This window comes from Eptatretus burgeri, chromosome 12 (genome assembly GCF_056783735.1).
Source record: "Eptatretus burgeri isolate ZD-2024b chromosome 12, Ebu_testis_v1, whole genome shotgun sequence".
Classification (NCBI taxonomy): Eukaryota; Metazoa; Chordata; class Myxini; order Myxiniformes; family Myxinidae; genus Eptatretus; species Eptatretus burgeri.
In genome coordinates, this window is record NC_140972.1 from 75,899,595 (window position 1) to 75,924,361 (window position 24,767).

At 42.9% G+C, this 24,767-nt stretch overlaps 1 protein-coding gene across 5 annotated transcripts in view; it reads right to left on the reverse strand.

The window, feature by feature from the left end:
* CTBP1 (C-terminal binding protein 1) overlaps positions 1-24,767 on the reverse strand; it is a 385,392-nt gene that overhangs the window by 270,087 nt on the left and 90,538 nt on the right. The window contains exons 2-3 of one of the 5 annotated variants that reach the window (XM_085848572.1): positions 13,267-13,335; positions 8,824-13,129 (exon numbers count right to left, since the gene is read on the reverse strand). The exons of 2 other annotated variants lie outside the window; for them this stretch is intronic. In XM_085848572.1, the coding sequence (XP_085704698.1) occupies positions 10,478-12,448 (1,971 nt within the window). In that variant the 5' untranslated portion in view covers positions 12,449-13,129; positions 13,267-13,335 and the 3' untranslated portion in view covers positions 8,824-10,477. Of the gene's footprint in view, positions 1-8,823; positions 13,336-13,393; positions 13,587-24,767 lie in introns of those variants that run through there. 2 more of the 5 variants (XM_085848573.1, XM_085848574.1) reach the window with 2 other exon arrangements.

Here is a 24,767-nt window from a genome sequence, read left to right on the forward strand (position 1 = left end):
CCGCACCTCCTCCGACCACGCAGCTGAGACATACACACTCAGTTTTCCTCCTTCCTCCTCCTCATTGACTGAGCCAAATAGGTTCGTCAGCTCTGCCTGGTAATCAAGAGGTCACAAACACTTCGTTCTTTCCTCATCTTTCTCTGCTATTCTAACTTTCCTCAGGAGTGTTTCTGATGGCGCCTGTCATGTTAACTTTCGTAAGATTGTCGAAGTATTGAACGGTATAGCTCTGCACTCTCTTTTTTTTTGTATTACTGCATTTTCTTTTCTGGCTGCATTTGTGTGCATGTTTTGTTTGACAATTCCTCCATTAGCATGAGATGCTGTAAAAATAACAAATAAATTACTTTTTGCACTGGCCCACACTTTTTTTTTTCACCAGATGTATCAGAGGCGAATTGATAATTATCAAAGGAATCGTTATTCGGCCGATTGTCTGATTTGACCGGTGTTCTCGGCACTGCTCTTGCCTCGGTAACTCTTAACCTAATCAAAACAAGAAATTTTGCAGTGTCTAGACCAAGCACAGCTGTTGAAGAACAGAACTTAATAGAGGCAGCAACAACCTTGAGTGAGTATTCGCACGATAATCAACTGAGACAAACGTTTCGGCTAGGATTAGACCTGACCTTCACAGAATCTTTAAACAAAATGTGCGACAAAGGCCGTTGGCTCACTCAGACATTGCCGTTCCATAATTCATGGCCAGCACTTTGAAACATAAAATAAAATAACAATAAGAAGAAGAAAGATGTAAACTAGTGAGACCACACACCATCATCGATCCATCAGGCTTTGCTGCACCTGCAGTTGTGGTCATGAGTTTTGTTAAAGTAAGCATTTTTAACACAGCAAAAGTGGTTATTTGGATTGCTTTACAATGACTTGCTGAAGCCCCAGACGACCGACCGAATCGGCTCATTTTTTCAAAAATCAAATTCCAGTTAATGGCTTATCATGAAATAATCAATTTCTTAATAACCCGATTAATATCAGGTTTACTCAGCCAAAGCATCATCTAATCAATCGATTACATTTGTTTTTGAGACTTGGATTTTTGCACGACTCCCCCTTTATCTAATCATGACAAAAATTCCATTCATAATGGTCCAAATCAACTTGAGCATCAGAGATGACAAGAGCCAACGAGTAGTGAAGGAATCGAAGCAGGAATGACCCTTTGGTCATTCCATTTTGCATTCTTTGTAAGCGCATTTGTGCGTCTTTCTAGGTGTCATGTGAAAGGCACTCCGATGTGCATCTCAGCATGAGTAGAAGTGTTTATGGTTAAAAATAAAGAAATAAATAAATAAACGGCTGACAAATCTTTTTCATCATGGACGATCCACTCTGCACAAGACGAGTGTTCATGATTTACACTACAGAACACTGATTTGCATAGTCTAACCCCAGCTGCCATTGTTGACATCTTCCATGCTCAAGCTGATGTGGCAAGTTCTTACAATGAGAGATCAAGCCACAAATGTGGTTACATTCTGTTTGTAATTATGAATTTGGATGAATTCTGATGAGGTCCCATTCTGAAAGCAATATTTAAGGTCATAAAACAAAATTTAAAAGTGATTGAAACTATTGAAACACACAGTAATGTATAATGATTAAAAGCTGAGCTTCATGATTAAGGAGGTTGACAAAACAGTGTAATGATCCAAGCAGCCATGGAAGGGCCACTTGCCAAGACTTTCCCATTCAATGCTCCATGGCTAAGCCATTTTGCTGAACCAATAAGTATTGGCAAGAAAAGCTATGTGGAAATTGGCAGAATTCCTAACAATTTCAGCTTAAAGCAACAAGGCGTCAAATGATGAGCATTACACAAACACGAGTCTTTAACATGAGATCATATTTGAAAAACAAACACTATTAATATGCGAGGTCGGTCAAGGAATAAAACAATAGCCACATCATGTGATCTTCATGTCCACACACACACAAAAAAAACTGTCCTCACATGAAAAAAGCAAATTTGTCAAGTTTCTACTGCCCCAAGCCACTTGCCAACGCTACATATTACAGCAGAATCGGCACGTGACGAAATGGTACAGGTAGACAATCCCAACTGCAAAGTTCATTCAAAATATTGAAAAATATAGTTGTGCACCAGCTACAGCCTAAGGATGGAACACAGGCAGATGGGAACAAAATTCAATCAATAAGTGCTGAGTGGATCCCTGCGCAGAGGAATTGCAGGAAATCATAAGGTTTCTCCTTGTGCTTGCAAGTTAAGGCACATGCATCATTAAGAGAAACAAAGTTGCTCCACAATCCATTCAAATATATATATATATATATATATATATATATATATATATATATATATATATATATATATATATATATATATATATATATTGTTGTGGTTACCAAATTCGCAAACCACCATTCAGGTCCCTTAGGTGAGGTATCTCGGTAAGTATATGTGTAGTTAGGCCCAAACCCGTTGTCTAGTGGGAATACATGTCATTTATGCGTGCTGCGACTCTTCAGGATAGCCGTTTTTCTTTTGCTATCTTTATTTTGGACCAACCGCCATTGTTACCACCACCAACCACAACATCAACCACCCACCGCGGCGCCGCTTCACGTCACACCTCGCAACCGTCGCATCGCCACCGTTCTTGCGCCGCTTGTGGGTACCGGTGTTGGACTCGTGCAGGGCGCGCGCCGAACAGCGTGTACAAAACCACGGATTTTCAGCTCCAAAAACGGATCAAAAACGACACACGCCCACTTTTGTTCCGTCCAATCGGTGAGCGAGGGGCGATTTGGCCCCGCCTCCAGGGCGTTGGAGGGCGATCGCTATATGCAAATTTATGGATCAAAATGCATTCACGCCCACTTTTTCTCGGGCCAATGGGGAGCGAGGTGAAAGGTCGAAGGCAGGGGGTCAAAGATGAGAGAGCGAAGCCACGGGGCTTATATAAGCGACCGCGTTCGTCAAGTCGAGTGAGTTAAGACTTCGCAGTCGGTGGAGTTGGGAAGAAGCAGAATAAAGAGAGTTAAGACTTCGCAGTCGGTGGAGTTGGGAAAGAAGCAAGAAGGAGTTGGTCGTCGTCGTGTGCGTTGGAGTCGGAGCGAAGGGGACGGAGCTGTGGAGAGGCGGCGAGGGCAGACGAGGGGGTGCTCGCGTCGTGCCGGGAGCTGCACACCAGGGAGGCCGACGGCGCGACCTGGTCGAGGTGGACACGCTCGTCGCGGGACTCGAGACAGAGTAGAAATCCTCCTTTCCCCCGAGCATCAGCAACCCCCTCCTGTTTCCCCCCGCGCTGAGATAGTGCGACCAAGGGGGCCCCTTTCCCACCCCCTACCAGACACTGTCCGCGAGGCCCGCGGAGTTGAGGCACCATCGCCGCTCCGCGTCTCATCACCAGACGGGTAGGCCCGACCCGGTCTCGGCCTCAGGCCCGCCTCATCCTTGAGGGTGTTCTTTTCCTTGGTTTTGGGTATGTGTTGTCGGCGCCGTCTGTGAAGTAAAATTGTATAAGTGTTGCCGTGTGCTCGCGTAATCGGTATTAGCTCTGCATTGTGTTTCTTTTCCTTCTATGTGCTTTTGGTGGAATTGCATTGTGTTTCTCTTCTTTTCTATGGGCTTTTGGTGGAATTGTATATGTGCGCTTTCCGTTCATCGCGAATAAATGTGCTTTGTATTGAACTGTTTCCCGCTTCGCTTCGTCATTTCTTTCATTGAATCCTCATCTTGCTTCACGTAAAGGGTTGGTAGTGGGCTGAATACGCCCGATAATTAATCGAACCGTCGAGGCCGACGATAACACCGCTCGGTTATCCCGATAGTACGGAACGGGTCGCTTAAGTGGCCCGTGTCCGAAGTCGACCTGCGGCGAGGTGCGATCGCCCGGTCTACCCTCCGTGTGGGTACTTAGGTAGGTCGGATTTGGCGAGCAACCCTATCCCACGCGGGGGCCGATTGGCTCGATCGCGGTGAGACCGAAAGGTCCACCCGTGACTGGTTCCCGGCGTTAGTCCGAGAGGGTCACGACTGGATTGTCCGTCCGGTGGGCGACGTGCCGCGATTCGAGTTACGTGGCCGTCAGCACGCCGGCGGGCGCGAATCCGTAACAATATATATATATATATATATATATATATATATATATATATATATATATATATATATATATATATATATATATATATATTTGACTTAACTGGACTTTAATAATTATCAATATGGTGGGTAGCCATTGATGAGATGCAACATCGATAACAGCAAAATAAAAACAAACAAGCTAATACTCTCGGTCCCCTGCCTTTTGGGTGGTTGATGCACACGCACGCACGCACACACGCACACAGTAAGAAGAGCCTCACAAATATAGTACACAAGCCAATTTACTGAGATGGTTGCCATGGCAACACAATTCAGACAATCACAGCTGTGATCTAATCAGGTTGAGATAATGTCAGGAGGAAGAGATATGTGCAATATGAAAGTTAAATGTTCAACAGTTTTTGAAATATCATGTACAGATGATTCATTTTATTTTGGATATTTTGGATTCATTTTTTCGGAGTTCATTTTATTTTGTCGTCGTCCCCCCTCCCCCACCAAATCCCCCCCAAACCCCCCCCTTCCCCCCACAATCCCCCCTCCCCAATCTTCGATATTGTCGGAGGGGTGGGTGGCAATAACAACAAGATAAGATAAAGGTCAGATTAACATTGAACCACTTCCAAGCTCATAACACCAAAGGGTGAAAAAGCTGTCCTCAAAATCTTCTCTGTTAATCTGACCTTGTACGACAGTTTTTGTTCATTTCATTGTGTGGGAGCAGCACTTTCTTGGTGGCTTGTTTTTCATAAGGCAAAACAATCATTTTTGTGGTTTCAAAAAAAAAAAATTGCTGCGGTAGCTTTCCTCCCAAGAGAGGGAGTCCTTAATTATGCAAGAAAACGACATAATTTAAGATGGAGAGCACATGGTCGGGACATGGTATAAGTAACGTTCAGTGTAATGAAATTGCGATAATGAATGCACTTTGTGACCAGTCATACTGTAACAACCAAGTAACGCCTTGCTATAAACAAGGAGGAGGAAATTTTTAAAAAGCCATTCCTCGAGCCAGCTTGGATAAAGAAATCATTCCCACAACGTCGGGTCAGTGCAAAAATCCAATATTCCTCTGCATTCAGGCAGATAACAAAGAACTAAATACAATAGAGCGTGCTTCATGGATCCAGCAAGAGAATTGGATGACTTGCAATCTGTCTAGCCAGTTACAAACCCAACGGTCAGAGGCCATATCAGCAATGAGCGTGGGAGAACTTGGGGGACAACAAAACGCTTCTTCTTCAGTCAGTGTACAAACGTGCAGAAATTTGCTGTCTTTATCAATGCACCTGTATTCAGGTGATAAGGTACAGCTTGATGGTGACAGGCCGTTAAACTGAGCATAAGGATAAGCGACAGTGAAGGGAAAGCATATAAACGCTTTTGGTTCTGGACATACGAGCAAAGTTTGGGATTTTTATTGCGCTTTGAAGAATTAATTTGAAGAACCAGAAAGGTAAAGAACCAGAACAATGTGATATGAAGCGTGTTTATCTCATGCTATTGGGATTATCTGTTCAGCCATTAAACACGGTTCTGCTACTCAATCGCCTGTTGCTGCTGCAGCAGCGTGTGGTTGTGCTTTAGGTTACTGAAGACCATCTCAATAAATCGTATGTTAAAGGACTGGTCTACACATAACTACCTGGGCACAATTCCATATCAATTCAATATGATGCTCCCAGTCAAGGTTCACAGCAAACTATTATCAAGATTTCATGCTGCGAGGGCAGCCAAGCCATGTGGACACTGCAAGTCATGCTTCGAGAATGTGGGTCGCTGTACGACTAAATCCGGTGCTGTGAAATACTATGTGTACATTGATCTAGTCCATTGTGTATGTTGATCGAAGCATACAGTACCTGTAATTAAGTTATGCAGGTGGGGTTTAGAGCTACCTGTGCTGCACATGTGATGTATCATGTGGTTGTAAAGTAGCAGTACACGTTCACACGCACAAGAACAAATTCCAATTGCCAGCAACTATCAATTCGACTTCAGAGCAGCAACACGGTGGAAAGGAGGAACTATGAGCCACCTTCAAATTCAGCATTTTGGAATCTGGCAAAACTGATTCTCATGTACCATACTGTTACAGTGTCAGTACTGCCGAAACATTTTCTTGGCAAGGGGTTATACAGGGTGGTTTTCTAACAGCCTTATCAGCAGTAGTCAGGGCCGGAATTTGAATTAGTTCATGGTACCGGGCACCAGCTATAAGCTGGCCTACTCATCACGAAGGACAACGTGGGATCTTCAAAGTCCATCCAAGGGACAGCACACACATTGATGAATCACCCTGCCTGTGAAACTACAGGATGACCGTTTATAGCTGGGCCGATATTCAAACCCAGGTGAGACAACTTGGAGGCGAGGGTGTGTACCTTTAGTCCATCCTGGCAAGCCCCCGTGAAACTACAAAGCTATAAAAAGCAGTTCTTCGTGTCGAAAGAGGCATTACTGTCTCAGTTGCTTTGTCGGCCATCTTTGTTGTAAGGATGGATTTGTGGGATATGGTTGCATGTGTACAAATAATTGTTCTAGCCAATAACAGATATATGCCAGTTTCCTCATCAAAATCTGTCGACATCTCAATGTCGAAAAACAGTCAATTTTGATTGGCAACTGCCAGCCATTATATTTTCAAGACACTTCTTTGTAATCTTGAAGAGCTCCAGCCCATTGACAATGCACCTGAACCTTAATACCTATCAGTTCAGTGATATTGGAGAAGATCTTTGGGAAAAAAAAAATCCAAAATGGCCTAATGATCAATTTGGCTCGTTTAAGGCCAAGCACCGTATCATCTACATTTAAACACTCAAAGAAAGCAAAATACCACAGCAACCAAACAGCTCAACAATTAGAAAAAAATACAGTTATACATAAAACAGCTCTGTGCACAAGTAGTCACCATCACATACATTTTAGCTGGATTTCATTAACCACCAATCAGTGACCACAATATTTAAATAGAAACAATGTCAATTAGAATTGTACTCGGTAGTGCGCATACCTCCACCAGGGTGAACAGTTTACCTTTTGTCCCACTGACAGGTCGGATCTGGATCCGTCCTGAACCAAAATCGAAATCGGCTTGTTCTTGCCACATATCCAACTCATCCACCAAGTTTGTCATAACTCATCCACAACTATTTTAAATATTGTGCTGCATATCAATTTTGGCCCAAGAAGAATCACTTGAAAAATTAAAAAAAATTCTCGGATCCAGATCCGCATTCAGATCTTCACCAAAATCGAATCGATTCGTCCTTGTCACAAACCCAACCTGCCCACCAAGGTTTGTCCAAATCCGTCCACAACTTTTTGATATATCGAGCTATATATAGTTTTTGGCCACATCTCTCAATGGTCAAGAATCACTTGAAAAATGATAGTATCCAGATCTGGATCTTCACCAAAATCTAATCAGTTCTTCCTTGACACATGCCCAACCTCTCCACCAAATTCCATTTGCAATAAAGATTATATTATATTAATATGTACCTGAGGCCTGGATGAAAACAATGAAGTTCCCATCCCCTATATCAAGAAGTCTCCACTCTCAGTTTCAACATTCAGGAGTGAGAGAAACCATAATCAATATCTTTCTGAAACAAAACCAATAAAACATTCATCTGCAAAGCTTTTGCATAAAAAGAAAACCACATGAGAATATCGTTTGTTAAAAGTTTCCCTCGGCAGATACGGCATGGTTTAGTGCCAAATGGTCTAATGGGCCAAAATTATTATGGTTTGAGAAGCTCAGAACCATAATGCACCGCCTTGTGGTTTTAAGAGCAGTTCACAACAAAACAAAGAAACATACAGTGTGACAGCACCACTCATTGATCAAAAATAAAAAAGTATCAACTTTGGGGGGGGGGGGGATTATCACAAGATAAAAAGTCTGGAGTTCAACAATAAAATGTTTGACAGTTTGACCTTCACCTTTTAATGCAAGGGTGGTGTTCGCCGAGTTTGACAGCTTGATCTATTATATCCTGCTGGATAGTCATTTAATCAATGAAATTAAAACTTTGTCTGTCATTCAAACCTTTTTTGTGACAGTCATTAAAGATTGGTGCCTGTTGGATTTTTAATCATCAGAGATGATTAAATCATAACCAAAGTCTCACTTCCATTTCAGCTGTGCCAAGGCACAATGACTGAAAATTGGTATAATGAACAGAAAAAATGAGTTGTAAATGATTATTTAAAAACCAAATGTGAAATTATCCGAATACTCGCATCATCGAACAAAGGTAACACATGGCACTTTAATCTCGTCACCTTTTCTGTTATCTCAGACTGTCAGTTTCACTTCAAGAAACCAGGAACCTTTAAGAAACCTTGCAACTGTCAGAGTAAAAGGGCTCTTGATTAAACACAAAACTGTATAAAAACTAAGAACAATGCACGTTATGCAAACATTGTTCAAAGACAACATGGCACTCCACAAAGCCAATGAAGCAATGTCTAGTTTGAAGAATGCAGACTTGCCATGCAGCTGTGGCTCGCCGATAAAACCACTGCAAGGGTGAACTGCATTCTCCAGTTACATACACAGTCCAGCATGTAGTATAGTAGTGGTTACTGCGTGAAAAATAATACCTCTTCCCCCCCCCCCACCCAAAAAAAGAAAAAAATTGCATTGTGCATGTGGGTACTGTGACAGCAGAAATCATTCTCCACATGCTGTTGTGCAGAGATAAAAGGTAATCCTACTGAGCCATGGCATATATGGGAAAACAGCAGCCATTTTGTAATTAAGGCTCAACAGTTGCCACAGACAAACGATGCAGGGCGATGACAACAAGCAGAAGGGAACCCCAAACTGGCTATTGTTTAGTTTTAGTTTGGCTGAGAGAAATCACCCTTTCATCCAAAATCATGCACTCAACAACAAATGATCATATGTATATAATATATATATAATATATATATATATATATATATATATATGTATATATATATATATATATATATATATATATATATATAAATATGTATATATAAATATATATATACATATATACATACATACATAGACACACACACACACAAGATATTTGTTTCATCAAGCTAAATTCGCTCACTGTAATGGACATTACGTTTTGTCATCAAGACCATAGAGGGAGAGGGAGAGGGAGCATCAACCACTACACATAAACAAAATCTAAGCGACCAGGCTCTGCTTAATTCTATAAGATAAATTTGAGAGTCTCTCCTTCATTCCAAGAGCAGCAAGACAAGAACTTGAAAGAAGTGTTCCGACTTCCGTGTTCAGAGCAAACACAAGGGATGCAAAACAAGCTTCGTTACAAGTTTCAACATAATCGTCTGAGACGGCAGCATAAAATATGCCCAAAAAAGAACTACAGTACTTTTTAGGCGTATAATTATCCTGGTCATAATGCAGTGCTTTGAGAGTATTTTGGTGAACATATATTTGTTGACACCAAAAAATTATAGCAATTTTAAAAGGAATTTCTTAATATGTAGTAGAATCTGGATAATAAGCGTGTGTGTGAATATAAGCGGATGTGAAAATTAAGTACACAGGGCCTCCCTATTATGCTTCTCTTAAAAATAAGCGCATATAAAAACATCATAGTAAGGCTTCGAAAACTGAAAATAATAACTCAAACACTACAGTATTTCCTGTTTTATTGGCACATAAACATCAAGTCCGAATTTCTTACACGTCTGGTACTGGTACTTACAAGAGTGGTATATTCAAAGCATCATTTCTTCTTCTTCTTTTTTTTTTTTTTAAATCAAGGGTCGTAAAAGGGTGTTTTACGACCCTTTATGATGAAGGGTTGTAACACAACGTTTTTCATCACGATCAAAATGGACATGCCAGTGAAGCGTCGATCATACACCCGTGAAAAGAAGACTTAGATTATCGAGTTTTACAACTCTTAGAAGAATCAGTACGAGACGTGTAAGAAATTTGGACTTCACACTTGAGGACTTTGATGTGAATGCTGAAGAATGAGGAAATAATTGTTCAGAGTGTGAAAGGTTTGAAGAAGATGGGGATGGGGAGCGGAAGACGGGCCTTTTACGCAGACATGGAAAACAAACTTGTTGCGGTGTTTAAACAGATACGTGCTCGAGGACTGAAAGTGTATTGAGTATTTGTTTCTGAGGTATGGACAATTAAAATTGCAATGATGTAAAAACTGACAACTATGCAGCCAATCTGAAGAACATTTACCATTATAAGCCCACGTCATAGCTTTTTGAATACGTATAAGCGCATGTGGGAAATAAGCGCATATGTGTTCCACTAAATCTAAAAATAAGTGCATTCGCTAATTATCCAGATTCCACTGTAACTGAATAATTATCAATCACCTCTAGACCTGAGAAAAATTATAAAATAACAAATAAACCAAAATACGAATAACAGAGGAAACTGCAAAAACAAATTGAACATTGGCATAGGATGTAGAAGTTACTTGGAGGGCTGATGGGATGGATGATTATTGGCGGCCCAGTTCGACGACTCAGCTTTGCAGATAAGGGGACAGATGGCTGGCTCGGTAGTGTGTAGGTTGTTGTCTTATCATAAGATGGTCTGTGCTGCATAGTTTGTGGTGGAGGCTGGCCTTGTACCCTCTTGAGAAGCTCAACAGGAAGGACATATGAAGTGTCATATGCTGCACGGCGAGGCGTCACCGGCACAAAGACAGGCCTTTGTGAACCGAAGGTGGCTGCATTTGAATTACAAGTGTATGTGGCTGCCTCCAAGAGCTGATTGGATGGTGCACTTGCAGGTCTACGTTGAGAATCAAACGGAGGAGCAAATTCACCCTCATAAGCTGAATGAGTATATATTCGGTTTGCCCCAGCTTGGTTTGGAAATTTTCCAACACTGGTGTATGCGTGTTGTGGGCGGTCCAGGCATTGCCGAAGATCCCCGGCAGCAGGTACCAGGCATTCGTGCAATAGCTCCAATTCTTCAGGGGCTGAGAAACTCGCAGAGCGGGCTCGGGGGGTAGGCGGTAGCACGCCCAGCTCCTCACGTAAACGGAGAACGAGGCAAGAGAGCAGATGAGCCTGTGTGGGATTTGGAGAAACTTCATTGATGTTCTTGTCATCCAGTACTGTGAGAAGCTGCAGTGAGATAAAGCCACGATGCAGCAATGCGCTTACTGTCGCATCCGCTAATCCTTCAGCATTCAATGTCACCAAAAACTCAGGCCGGGCTACAGGAGGCTGCTCATTGCATCCTGGCACCTGGTAATAAATCTGCTCACCTCTGAGATTACCCCGGTCAATGGGAGCAAGACCGACCACTGGGTGGTGTCCAATGCCACCTGGAACAGCACTTGCATTACAATGATTTTTCTCAACACCTGGAATTCCAAGACCAAAACTTGCATCTTGAAAACTGTTTGCAGCATGCAGATCAAGCGGGTTGTGTCGTGGAATATGCTTTACCCCTGACACTTGACCATCATAACTAATGTTATCAGAAACATACCTTTGCAAGTAAGGCTCTGCTTCATTTGCGCATGTTGTGTCATGCCAATCACGCCCATGTGCAATGTTATTGTGGGCAGTAGATGTCACGTGACCTGGTTGATTAAACAACAGTGGTGGAGGATTTCTAGGATGACAGGGTCTTTCAATGCTGTTCATAAATGGTCCAGAGTATCTTGGTACTGGTGCATTTGGCTCTTCACCGTAGTGATGTGCTACATCGTATGACCTATTTCCTAACAAAGGTGGGTGGACATGACCATTGACATTCCGACAAAATCTTTCAGGACCCACAGGTTCTCTTCTCACATCAACCTTTGGGTAGTGCAGGTTTGGGGCACCATTTACACAATTATTTCCATGGTAAATTATATCCAAGCCTTGGGAAGATTTGAGGTTCAGTCGATTATCACGGTAGCCTCCTCTACATGCCGAGGTGTTCCCCAAGTACTGTGTGGTATTCTGCAGTCCTCCAGGATAGCAATGTTCATCCTTGTTCAGTGTGGTTTGATCTCGAGTGCGGCTGTAGCCTGTGCAATTCTGACTAGATCTCAACTGTCCCGCTACACTATACTGGCTCGACTGAGGGTTCTTGTCACCTACGCGAGAATCGACCTCTCGATAGCGACCTGGTATTAGCACTCCTCCTTCCCTTTGAGTGATGGTTTCGGACACACAGCCTCTTTTTGAGTCCATCAGATCAATACAGTTGCCGTAAGGATTCTGGTTACTTCGTTCCCCTCGACAACCAGCTGTACTACGTATACCATTCTCATTCCAGTGATCTTCTGGGAAACCTGGTGTATTCCAGTTGTGCGAGTGTCCAACAAACTGACCCTGTGAGGCTGGCAGCGACATTATTTTTTCCTTCCACTGATTATGCCAAACTCAAATACACATGGAAAAGCTGTTGCAGTTTCACTGTTGAATTCGACACCCTCAAAAGTGAGGACCAAACCTGAGAATACATCCACAAATGGAAAGTAATGCCCTGCCTTTTCCAGTTACAACACACACAAGTCGTGTTTTTCTGTTTGATAGTTGAAAAACAATTGCTGAAGAAGGAGAAAGCAGAACAAAATAAATGTACATGGGGTGAGAAAACAGGAGATTGTCAGTGACGAAATAAGAGCAAAAAAAAAGACAATGTCAAAATAAACAAAGACAGACCAAGGAAAGAAAGGGTAAACTGCACAATGAATGAAAGTTCAGCACAAAATGTTTTAAGAGATGATCAGCAAAAAAATTGACATAACCATTATTAAATGGAAGGAGTAGTGGAGTGTATCATGGCTACAGCATGAAGCAGAAGTCTTTTTATAGTTACTCCAAAAAGGCCATTCCGATGTGATCTTCATAACGATGAAACGAGAAGTTCATTTGTTCACCGGATCTTCTCTGGTGGCGGTACCAAGTGAGGACGTTTCGGTTACCCAGCAGCCTGATGATGTAGTGTGAATTATTGAAACCCCTTCTCAGCTTGCAAGCAGGAGAGAAATGGTGCTCGTCCAAAACAAACAGGTGCTTCCATGACACAAACTTCATATCAGTGGGGGAAATAACAAAAAGCAAAAGTTTTATTTTTTTTTTACATCTGCGTTTCACTGTACAATGACATTTTAAATAAAATAATCACGAAGTAAATTACTGCTTTTGCTGCACAACGAACAGCTCACCAATTCAAGCCAAACACTTGAAGCCGGCTGGCCATGAGACAAATCCCATTTCCCCTCCACCCTCGAGCACTACAAGAGGAAAATAAATAAATAAATCGGTATAAAAGCAATTTATTGGCCAACTTACAAGTCACCTTTTCTTGTAACTTCCCACCAAGCTTCTCCATCAACTGTAAGCAAGTGAGGCAAGCTGCGTGCATATAAGCACGCTACAGCGTAGCAGTACGTCAGATGGGAGTTTCCCTTGGTGGTTAGTCCAAACGTAGCATAGCAACATGATCATTCGGTACTGCCGAGTAAGAGGCGATGAAGCAGCAGGGCTGGACGCAAGACCACAAGGGCATTAGTGAAAATACAAATCCCCTCGAATGGCACTGTAATCCAGCAACGACAGATTGGATGTCCGTGAAATAAAAAGACGAAACAAAAACGACTGAGCAGAGCAAGCTGTTCACGATGTTTGGCTGTCAACATGGGCAAAACGTGCTTTGAACAGAGCAACAGAATTTGAGACAATCCTGTCAGTAAACCTGAACTTGCTGTATTCACCAACAAACACTAACCCTTTCACCTCCCAAGATTAAAAGTTCATGAAGAGGATTGTAAACTTGCATTACATACAAGAAATAAAAGCATGCATCGATGGAAAACAAACAAAAAAATATCATAAATGAGGATAAAATTAGGACTTTGAGGAATCAAAGTCAAACACCTTTCAAAACTCGCACACGATTTCTCGAAAAGGTTTTTGGGTCACAAGGTTATCGCCACACAAAGGTTATGGCTTGAAAAACACCAAGGAAAGAACCAAGACACTTGGCATAACAATGGACCGTTTGGCTGCAATAAATCGAGCATTTCACCACCGATAGTTATTCTGAACAAAATGCTGACACCTCATTACTGTTAATTATTCAATTTGACGACCTGGAAAGGCTGCGTCTTAAATGAGGTAGAGGTAGGGACCTTGCCAGAGTTTTTAAAAGTGACACATCTTTAACATCCAAACAATTTTACATGTTAAACTCGGTTGTATTTTATGTGCAATGAGCAAAAGTACTCACCACAGTGAGAGGAAAAGTTTAAGTTAATCTTCTTCTTCTTCTTCTTCTTCTTCTCTTTTTCCCTTTATGAGGAATGAGGTGCAATTGCATCAAGTTTCTGCCCCACCTTGACCAAGATACTCCTCCACCTCCCTCTATCTTCAGCCAACTCTCTCCACTCCCCAACCACCCCTACCTTACTGATGTCCCTCCTCACACAAGACTCCCAATCTCAACCGCGGTCTACCTCTTTTCCTCCTACCTTGCTCCCTCAACTCTTTTACCCCATCCGTACCAAGTGTCCACCTAATCTCATCTGGCATTTCACCAATCTCCCCGTCATGCTCATCTGCATACCAATCTCCTCCCTCAGTTCATCCATCCTCCTCCTATTTACCCTCTTCACTCCAACAACCCTCTTGACCCAGATGTTCTCACAAACCTGCAGCCTCTGTTGTTGTCTACCATTACCACCATCTCCAGACCGCAAAGGTAGGTTGGCATAACACGATATCAGAACCTTCCCTTTCAATTTTCATGACATCTTTGTCTGCCATTCCTCCCTGTACCCTCCACACATTCACACGCACCTGAAACCTCCTGCGCACTTCTGCCTCAGACTTACCATCCCTGATCATTGTTCCTCCCAGATATTCAAACCTATTTCCCTGTCTGATCTCCTTCCCTTCTAACCTGACATCACTATATTTTCTCTGCTGCCCGACCTACATCACCTCAGTCTTCTCCAGACAAGTCTTCAGCCCATGCTTCCCGAATGCCTTCTTCCATTCCCCCAGTACTTCCTGCATCTCCCACCCCCTCTCCACCACAACAGCCAGATTATATTATCGGCAGACAGCATCCTCCCCATACTATCCCTCAAGCTCACCATCCTGATTACCAGCTCCATCACAATGATAAACAAGAGTGGGCTGAGAGAGCTTCCCTGCCTCGAGCTGATGTTCACGCTGAACACATACATCCCAGGACCAACCAAAACTCTTCCTTTCGTTCCCTTGTACATCCCTTCCACCAACCTGAATTCTGCTTACAGCACTCCCATCTATCTCAGTGTTGCCATCAGCATTCTCCAGGTCCACAAATCCCAATGCCATCTCACCTTTCATCTCCAACCTCTTCTCCACCAGCTGTCTCAGCACGAACATCGCATCCGTCATCGCACTAACGTTTCTAAACCCCTGCTGCTCTTCTCCGATCTCCATCTCCACACTCTTCCTTATCCTCCCATCCAGAATCCTCTCCAGCACATTCATGACATGACTTAGGAGCGTAATTCCCCTCTACTTCCCTGGATCTTAAACATCTCCTTTCCCCTTCCACATGGGCACAAATAACCCTGTCCTCCAATCCTCTGGAATTGAACCCTCTCTCATACATACATTCAACAGCCTCTTTGTCCAACTGACTCCGACTTCTCCCGCTGTAATGATCATTTCTGAAAATACCACATCAATGGCTGGCGCTCTTCCCTTCTTCACCCTCTTCAATGCCGTCCGCACTTCCTACTCTGCGATCTCCACCAAATCTCCTTTCCCCTCTCCATAATATGGTATCTCCAGCTCGCCGTTGCTCCTTCCCGGTCCAACAGCTCTTCAAAATATCCTTCCCACACCTTCAATACTGCCCCCCTCTCTGTCACTAGCCTCCTGCCACCATCCTTAATCACTGACCCCACCCCCACCCTCCCCCCTTCATGTCCCTACCATAGTCATCCCATCCCTGTCAAGAGCCAATTTATTTATAATCTTCCACCCAGCATCCTCTTCCAACTTGTTGGACACATCTTCTTCCATATCATTCCTTGCATTATCCACAGCATTCTTCTGCCCACACAGGTGCAGCAACCTAGCTTCTGGCTCCCCCCCTTTATCCTTGATTTTCTCTATCCTCTTCCAAACCTCCTCCATTTCACCAACTGCCTTTGCTACCTCTTCTGTCCACCATACCTGGTTTCCATCCGTCGATGATGCACCCTTTCCTGACATCCTTCCACACAAAACTGATGCAATTCCCCTAAAAACACCTCTCTGTACTTCTTCCACTCCTCCAAACCTTCCATTTCTTTGTTAAGTTGATCATACCTGGTCCTCATCCTCTCCAACTCTGATGATGTTTCCCTTACATTGCCCCCACATAATAATCTTCTGATCCCTGCTCTCAACCACCCTCTTTTTCTATAACTACCCTAATGACGTGTATAACTACTAACTACTGTAATGTATTTTTTATATTACTACTACAACGACTTGGTCGGGGTTTAAAAACACCAACTTTTCAAATGCAGCATGAGAAGCAGTCGCCGTAAACGGGAGACAGCCAATTGCAATAATACACGGACAGACACCACGGTTCGCATCATAATAATAGGTTTCCCTTCAACATTAGATGCATCATACCAGAAGTCATGGCACAGTCATTTCCCGTTGATAACTGCACATCATAAATTGATGCATCCAATTTTCTTAATCATCAATATCGTCAAGTACACAATACGTCAAACTTGCACCATCGAGCTCAATCATTCTTTATATGTGGGATTAGCTGAAATACCTTGAGCAGTAGAGGCAGGTATTATAACGTACACCAGTTTTCCCCATGACTGTTCCCTTTGTCTCAATTGAAGTTATCACAATGACGAGAGAGAAACCACCTCCACATGTGATTGAAACACAACTTGAATTGTATACAAATAAACAAACAGGCACAATGGTAAGCAAATGACACGCGTCCGAACAAGTGGGAAAGTTGTCTGGGCGGGCCGCGTGGGCAAAAATAAATAAATAAAAGGAACGGACAGAGTTCAAGGTAGGAATGATAATTATCGAGTGTCAGAAAATTAGCATCTCCATCAAGATTATTTAAAACATGGGAAAGCAACACAAACAAAGAACATCAAGGTTGCAAACAATTGATAATCATGGCAAAACAGGAAGGAATTTTTGCAACATATAGTTGGACAGAACAGAAGTGACTTTTTTTCAAATCAAATCCACATAAAGTTGACAAATGAGTTCAAAGGGTCATCGGAATGCCAGGCAAGCACCGGCACCATTCATCGAGCCCATTTACAGCAGACCCGTGATGATGAACTTGTTGCAGTGAATTTTGTTCCATAACAAAGAGTACTTTGTCTACCCAATCGCCATTATCAAACAAATTTTAACTTCACATACACAGCAAAATGTAGGATGCTTTAATGGTTTTTCTCCAAAATCAGTTCAACCGTTGCAGTGAAATCAAGTAAAGTTCCGTATTATCGGCAGTTTGTCAAGCCAAGTGCAAGCTAAACCGAATAATACGAAACGCAGAACGTTTTGATTTGCAATCATTCATGGCCGATGCCACAGTGATATGCCATGCTTTCGTGCCCTGAACACTAAGAGCAGTCCCGGTATAATGAATTTCCGATACAAAGGCCAGCCCAATGAATATAGCTGTTCATTAAAAAGAGATTGTAATGTATTCAACGGACCATCACATAATTTATTCAATGGCATCTGCACACGTCTTTCATCTGTGTGGGCAATGCAAGGCGCCACGCATGATGCAATGGAGCGGTTTATCGGGGGCTTCAAAAAGTGGAAAACCGATTTTGCGAAGCAATTCGTAAAGATAAATATTTGCTTAAATTCTGATGGCAAAGTATACTTGACATTTTCCTTCCAACACATCCCACGTCAATTAAGGTGGCTCTATGCTCTCGAAGTTTTACCCAATTTGTTGTGCCAAACACTTGCTTTGTGTGATTGAAACCAAGATGGACAGTGTATGCCTTCACACAAAACATCATGTCCAAGGAATTGTCAATGTAAACATTAAAAAAAAAGCAATTGCGTTATTACATGTGCCTTTGGCTAATGGGTAAATGCCATAAATACCATGAGAAACACCAATAACACAAGGTGTTGAGTCCAGTGGCATGGAAGTCAAGGAAGTGAAGTAGCCTTTGTAAAGTGTGCCAAAATATGAAAGCTGTCACACTCTATATTATATTGTGGCTCATGCACACCTACATTTAAAGGATGCACAAAAAGAACCAGAAAATTGGTTAAAAAACAAAAAAATCAACTATGGGAAACACTATGCGAGGAATGCAAACAAAACCCAAACCCCAACCTATCAAAACAGATAGCAGGTGTTACAGCACGGACCGAGGCTATGGTTTGAGCAAAGGAAGGCCCGGCGAGATATTAAATGGTCGCACAAATCTTATTGTGTGTCCAACAGGACAGCCCAGAGTTAGTGCACTCGCCTTCGAACCGTCTTGCCTGGGTTTGATTACCAATTCGACTTCAACTACCCGACTGGTGCTTTGCAACCAGGGTGTTGCATCGCAAAGTGAACCATCCATATTTATGCGAGGGGAAGGGTGCTGACCCGCAAGAGAGCGCAATACTCCTTCGTAACGAGAGCCATCAGAATGTTGAGCAAGGGACTCAGCAAGAAGACCCATTTTCAATGCAGCCGTTTATCAAAAGAAAATGTGATGCATAAAGAAAAGCCAGAAAAATAAGTGTGCCGTTCGAGATGGTCAGAATGGAAATTAAATAACCACATGCTTGTTTAAACATGAGCAAACTCATATGAAGAATGACTTTATATTATTGGGTTTTTTTAATTTGAGCTTTCATCAACTCTTTATCCTCTTAAAAGGTCACTAGAAATTACATTTCTTGCTTTAATGAGAGGCAGTGTTGGGAGAGGAAAGGGGGAAGGGGGGGAGGGGGTAATGGAAATGGTACAAACTTGTTTATCGGCAATTTGCAGGTGATATATCCTTATATCGGTTGTGTCGTTAACAGAATGATGTGACCATGTACTTAGTGGAGAAGCATGACAAATTCTGTGTTGCATTATATTTTTACCCCACACATGAGAAGCGAAGAGGAGGGTTAAGCAATTGGTTCATGTCCGTCCGATCAGTTTATGATCAAGAAACAACGTATTTAAATCGAATGTTATATTTTGACAACAAATCGGAGCATGAATAGGAAGCCAAGTTTCTCATTTGTGACCCTCCAGTACAAAACCAGTCGGAAGTCGCAAAAATTCAATGTTGAGTTATTGGGTTTATTTGAAAGCCATAACATAAGCATCACAACGGTGTATTATACATGGTGGTCCATCACAAACAGACCGAGATATCTCCAATTCCGTACCAGCAACTCTGCATGAATGAGGGATTCAAATTTTGCTTTGTTGACACTGGACGGCCAAAACCTGTCCATTTATCGAGGGAGAGGGTTTGCCTGGACACATCATGCAGTTCTATGGGTGACTTCTTCTCTCGCCTTTGCCGCTCAGAATCCTTCAAAGACGTTCCCATGTAGGACTCAAACACAAAATCAATTCTCGAGGCACCCTTTGCTGGAGAGGCAACATAGCCGAGAAAGGCATCACAGAAGTCACCAAAAAATTTTGAACTCTTTGTTTGGATCTTGCAAATGTTTGCCATCACATCAACTATACAGCATGTTACCATTGAGTCATCAAGTCTCGGTGTTCTTGGGTCCTGGTCGCTGAGATGAGCTTCAAGTTCATGGACAATTTCACTTTTAATTAGCTTGGTCATTAGGCCTTCGTCATCAAAGAGAGGAGACGTTTTACACACATCATACTGCAGGAGTTCCTCCATAGTCCGTCGTCATATCTTTGCAATCTCCAGTGTACGTTTCATCTGAGCATCTTCTCGCTTGTTGAGTTTTGCTTTTCCTTTGTGTGGGAATAAATTATTGTGGATTGCAGCAAAGGTTTTAAGGTTGGTGCGATGAATCGTGTCTGACAGTCGAACGGTCTTCTCTATGTACCTTTCTCTACGAAGATTCTGGGAGGTATCGTTGCCGATTCTCTCCACATTGAGCAGCTATTCTCTGATATCTTCTGACATGACTTCCTTGGTTACGATATTGTGGAGCATTTTCTCTTTTGGGGGAGTGAGGAAGGGATTCTCATTCTTCGCTATGACATTTAATATGGCTTGAATGTTGGCCTCCTCAAACTAGGTTGCTGCTTTGCTGAATGACCTGTTAACTTCTAACTCATAGGAGGAACTCCCTCTTCCAGCAAGTTCTCTGTGAAGGTTTGTGATGGCAAGCATCTCATGATATATCAGTTCCCACTTGGCAACAAACTTCTTCTTTCTTGAACTACCAATTATTCCTGATGCACTTTTCTAGGCTCTGTTGATAGTCTGTTCCAAAACAAGGTCTGCTCCAACCGCTTTGAAATGTCCCATTGTTCATTTTACGGTAAATCTGCCTTCCATAAACCCTGAATGCACTTCTGGTGCTATCTCAGGCAGCCTCCTCATGTCCTCAAGGTAGAGGGAGCACCATCTCAAGTAGTTCGTGGAATCAAAAGCATCAAACAAGGGTAGCAGATCTTGAATGGCTTGTACTTGAAGGTTCCAGTTTCCCTCACGATCACTCCGAATTAGGTTCTCAAGATGAGACACCAGGTGTAGAAAGGTGTTCCAATACCTGAATGTCTCACTTTCCTCACAACACTTTGAAATGAATCATTCAAATTCATCTACTAGTTTTGAGCCGATGTGGTCCTGGCATGTGTGAAGGAGGGGCACACTCTCGGGAGATTTCGCTGCTACTTCTTCTTTCAAATGCAGGAGGGTATTGAGCAGATCCTTGTATTTTACCGATTTGACTGTGTTCCTTTGGCATTCTCATAGATGAAAAAATATGGATCTGGCATGTACTGCTGTGCATTTTCCACAGAAATTTTCACTTGACCCCAATTTCCATGACCTTTTGACCTCTAGTGACCTCATTATTGGCCCAATCTCCATAAAGGTAATATCACATAGAAGAGTCTTCTCAGGCAAACAGTTTAAGGGTTAATTTGTCTATCTAGGGTGAACAGGCGTGACATAATAACCATTTAAGTTTCCCAACAGGAAATCATTTAAGCGGTGGCCAAAAAGTGATCAGATTGAAAGTCAACCGCTTTCCATTTTGTGCTGTTTTCATTTTATTGCAACAAATTCCACTTTATTCATATGATTGTGTTCCTTGGCACCTATGGTGATGGGATAGACCCTCAGAGAGGGTAAAATATGGATGTGCCATGTTCTGTGGGGAATGTTTCAGAGATAGGTCAGATTTTCACTTGACCCAAATTTTTGTGACCTTTTGACCTCTCGTGACCTGATTCTTGAACCAATGAACCTAATTTGCATATCACATGAAAGAGGGTCTCAAGACCGACATTTTGAGGGGTAGTTTGTGTTTCTAGGATGTAAGACTACAAAGTAACAGTCGTTTTCATTTCCACTATCACCAATAATTGGCCCGACAATTTCCGTCGGAACCCCCAAAAGAGGCACCATTTTCACACTTATTGCCGGGTTATGGAAATGGTAACCAAGTTTTTCTGTTAAGGGAAGTGGTCAACTTCAAAATTCCAGTGAGTAACTTAGGGTACATTTTTTGCACACGAGGACCCCTTAGCTGATGCATTAGTAACTCAAAGTAGAAAATAAAGAGTTCTCCAAAGCAGGATGGATTAACATCAGCATATCAGATGCAGAATAATTCACAGATCTCTGGGTTATTGTTGGGTGCAAACAAAATGAAAATGGGAAGGCCATCATATTCATACTCTTCCTTTAAAGGTTGGTGTTTACCAGATCAAGTGTTTTTGGCCCAATCATTTATCAGATCCAAAATTAACGGCCTTTCAGTCTTGAATAACTAACTTTCTGTTTCACTTTGCTGACACTTCATCCTTATGTTGCACAACTTCTCATCCTTGCAACAGACAAGCTGCAGTAGAATCTTTGTCTGCTGGCTTTCAGAAGACTGGAGCTTGGTCTCCCATGTGGAATATTATCTTAATCATAGACAGATCTCAATTGTTGACAGCATCTCTGAGGAAGTATCACAAAAAAAATCTTTCAATCTTCAGATGTGGCAAAACACTTACATCAGTTCAGTGTATGGAGCTGGTTGGCCTCACCGTTTAGCCATTGCTTTTCTTAAGCAAACCCAATTTCAAAGCTGACATCAAGATGCAAATACTACGTTCTACTGAGTAAGGTTGTTTCTTTGTACTCCTCAGGTCGTCACATCATAAAAGGCATTTGTGAGGCCATCTATGTACAGCTTCCCACATCCCCACTATTCTATTAGCCTAAATTCTATATTAAACAACTCTCAACAAAGTATAACACTACCTCCAAAGTTGCCCATATGAACTGCTAAGATAATAGGCTTGGAAGATAAACAGCTATTTTCGTGCTAAACAGCCAGAGGTAGCATAAGAAGTGCAATAAAAATGAAGTGTGCTATCATGTGAATGGAATCCCAAGAAAGTTGTCCCATCTGCAGCCATGTTAACAGATTCTCAGCAGTTCTGTATAATCCCCTCGACTTCACTTGCCCAAAATAGGTTTGTTAAATACTTTAGCTTCATTCAGAACAGGATATTTTAAAATAGCCTTCTTTCTTACATTCAAAGATCTCTATCTATCTGGATATGAATATTATCATCTGCTTTGGGTGCATCATTCAAAGCTTTCAGGTTGGTGTTATCTTTTAAGCATCAAAAATATACTTTAGTCCAAAGCAGAAACAGATCCAGGAGATGAAAAGTGTGGCAAAGGGGGGAGAGAACAGGGGGGGGGTGAGAGTATGTGGGAGTGGTGGAATCAGTGGGGGAGAGGTGCAATGATGGGTGATGTGGAGATACATTCCAATAATTAAACAGAAATTTGGAGAAATCAAAATTTAACCAAAATCCCATGAATTTAAAATATATTTTGTTGTGCAGCTGCAGTGTTTAAACATCGTTCACCAAAGTGGGATTGTTACAAATTTGGAAGCCTTGTGCACACAGACAGACAGCAGTCCCCAAGTTTAGTTATCTCGATAAGTATGTGTTTATAGTTGAGGTCCCCTACCTGTGTCCAACTGGAATTATATGTGTGCGCTGCGGTTTCTTTATAGTTAGTTTTTTTTACAACAAATCTCCTTCACTTCACTTCGCACACCGACGCCATTGCCCACGTGCGTTCGACGACGTACGTGGACGGAGATTTTCATTGCCTCAGCTCCAACTTCACCCCTTGTCCAATCACGCACAGAGGGCGACTTTCCCATGACACCCCGGCCAATGAGAGCTGAGAAGGCCACAGAGAGCAACTTTCCCACGACACCCTGACCAATGAAGGTGGAGATCGCCTCAGATAGCGATTTTCTCACCCCGGACAAGAAAGATATAAAGGAACGCCAGGCTGGGGAGGTTGGTCGTCTTGGGGGTCGCGGGTCTTGGTGCTGGCTGGTTCGTTTGGTCCTGGGTCATCGTCGTCTCTGATCTTCTCCTTGGTCTTGGTTCATTGGTGCGTGGCCGGTTGGAGAGCGCGGCCCCTGGTGCTTGGCGCTGCGTGAAAGCTGTGGGTTCGAGACCTGCCACGCGACCAGATGGTCGTACACCGCACGAGGCGGACAGGTGCATGCCAGACCATGGCCTTCGGCTCGCCTTTCCTTCCGAGCTGGAGGCCTCAATAAAGACTGGTCGGCCCAGTTCGTGTGTGTGTGTGTGTGTGTGTGTGTGTGTGTGTGTGTGTGTGTGTGTGTGTGTGTGTGTGTGTGTGTGTGTGTGTGTGTGTGTGTGTGTGTGTGTGTGTGTGTGTGTGTGTGGGCGCGCGCGCGCGCGTGCGTGGCGACAGTCCGTTCAGTAGAATTGTTAAAGTGCCTTGTACATACCTGCATTGCTTTAAGTCGGTTTATCTCTGCTCTCTGTGTCCCCCTCCCTTATAAAATAACCCCCCGTGTTAAATGTACCAGCTCGTTTTCTGTGCTTTCTTTCATTGGCCTAGCATGGTGCGTATTGAGAAGTAGGAAGGCCGTTTGGGCCGGTAATTGTTCATTTGGGTCCGACGGACTCTGGTAATTCCGCTCGGTTATACTGGACCGAAGTCGCGAGAGCGACCCGGTTCGACAGAGCCCGTCGAAGGTGTGGTTTTCCCCGGTAGTTGGACGACGTGGGTACTTAGGTATATTGAAATTTGGCAATTAACCCTACCCCACGCGGTCAAAATATTGGTGACCACGGTCCGCAAAGGAACCCGTGACCTTTCGGATTTATCCGAGAGTCACGACCTAAATTCCAGGTGTTCGGTGGAAACGACTCTACTGCTGCACCTCGTGGTCGTTTATCGCCACCGAACCCCGGCCCACAACAGTATTCTGTGTTTGTGCAAGTAGTTGAATCGACTGACTGTCACAATCGATGGGTACGAGGTGCTCATCACAGCAACCAAAACAAGTTTTCAATCAAAAGTTAACAATAACTTCCAACATCTTTAACTGTGTAATTAAAACAGTAGAATTGCAAAAGAAAGCCAGCAAGGTGGCAGCTCAGGAGGCACACTTACATGTTCAAACATCGGTTTTGAAAATCCGATGATGCCTTCCATCTCTA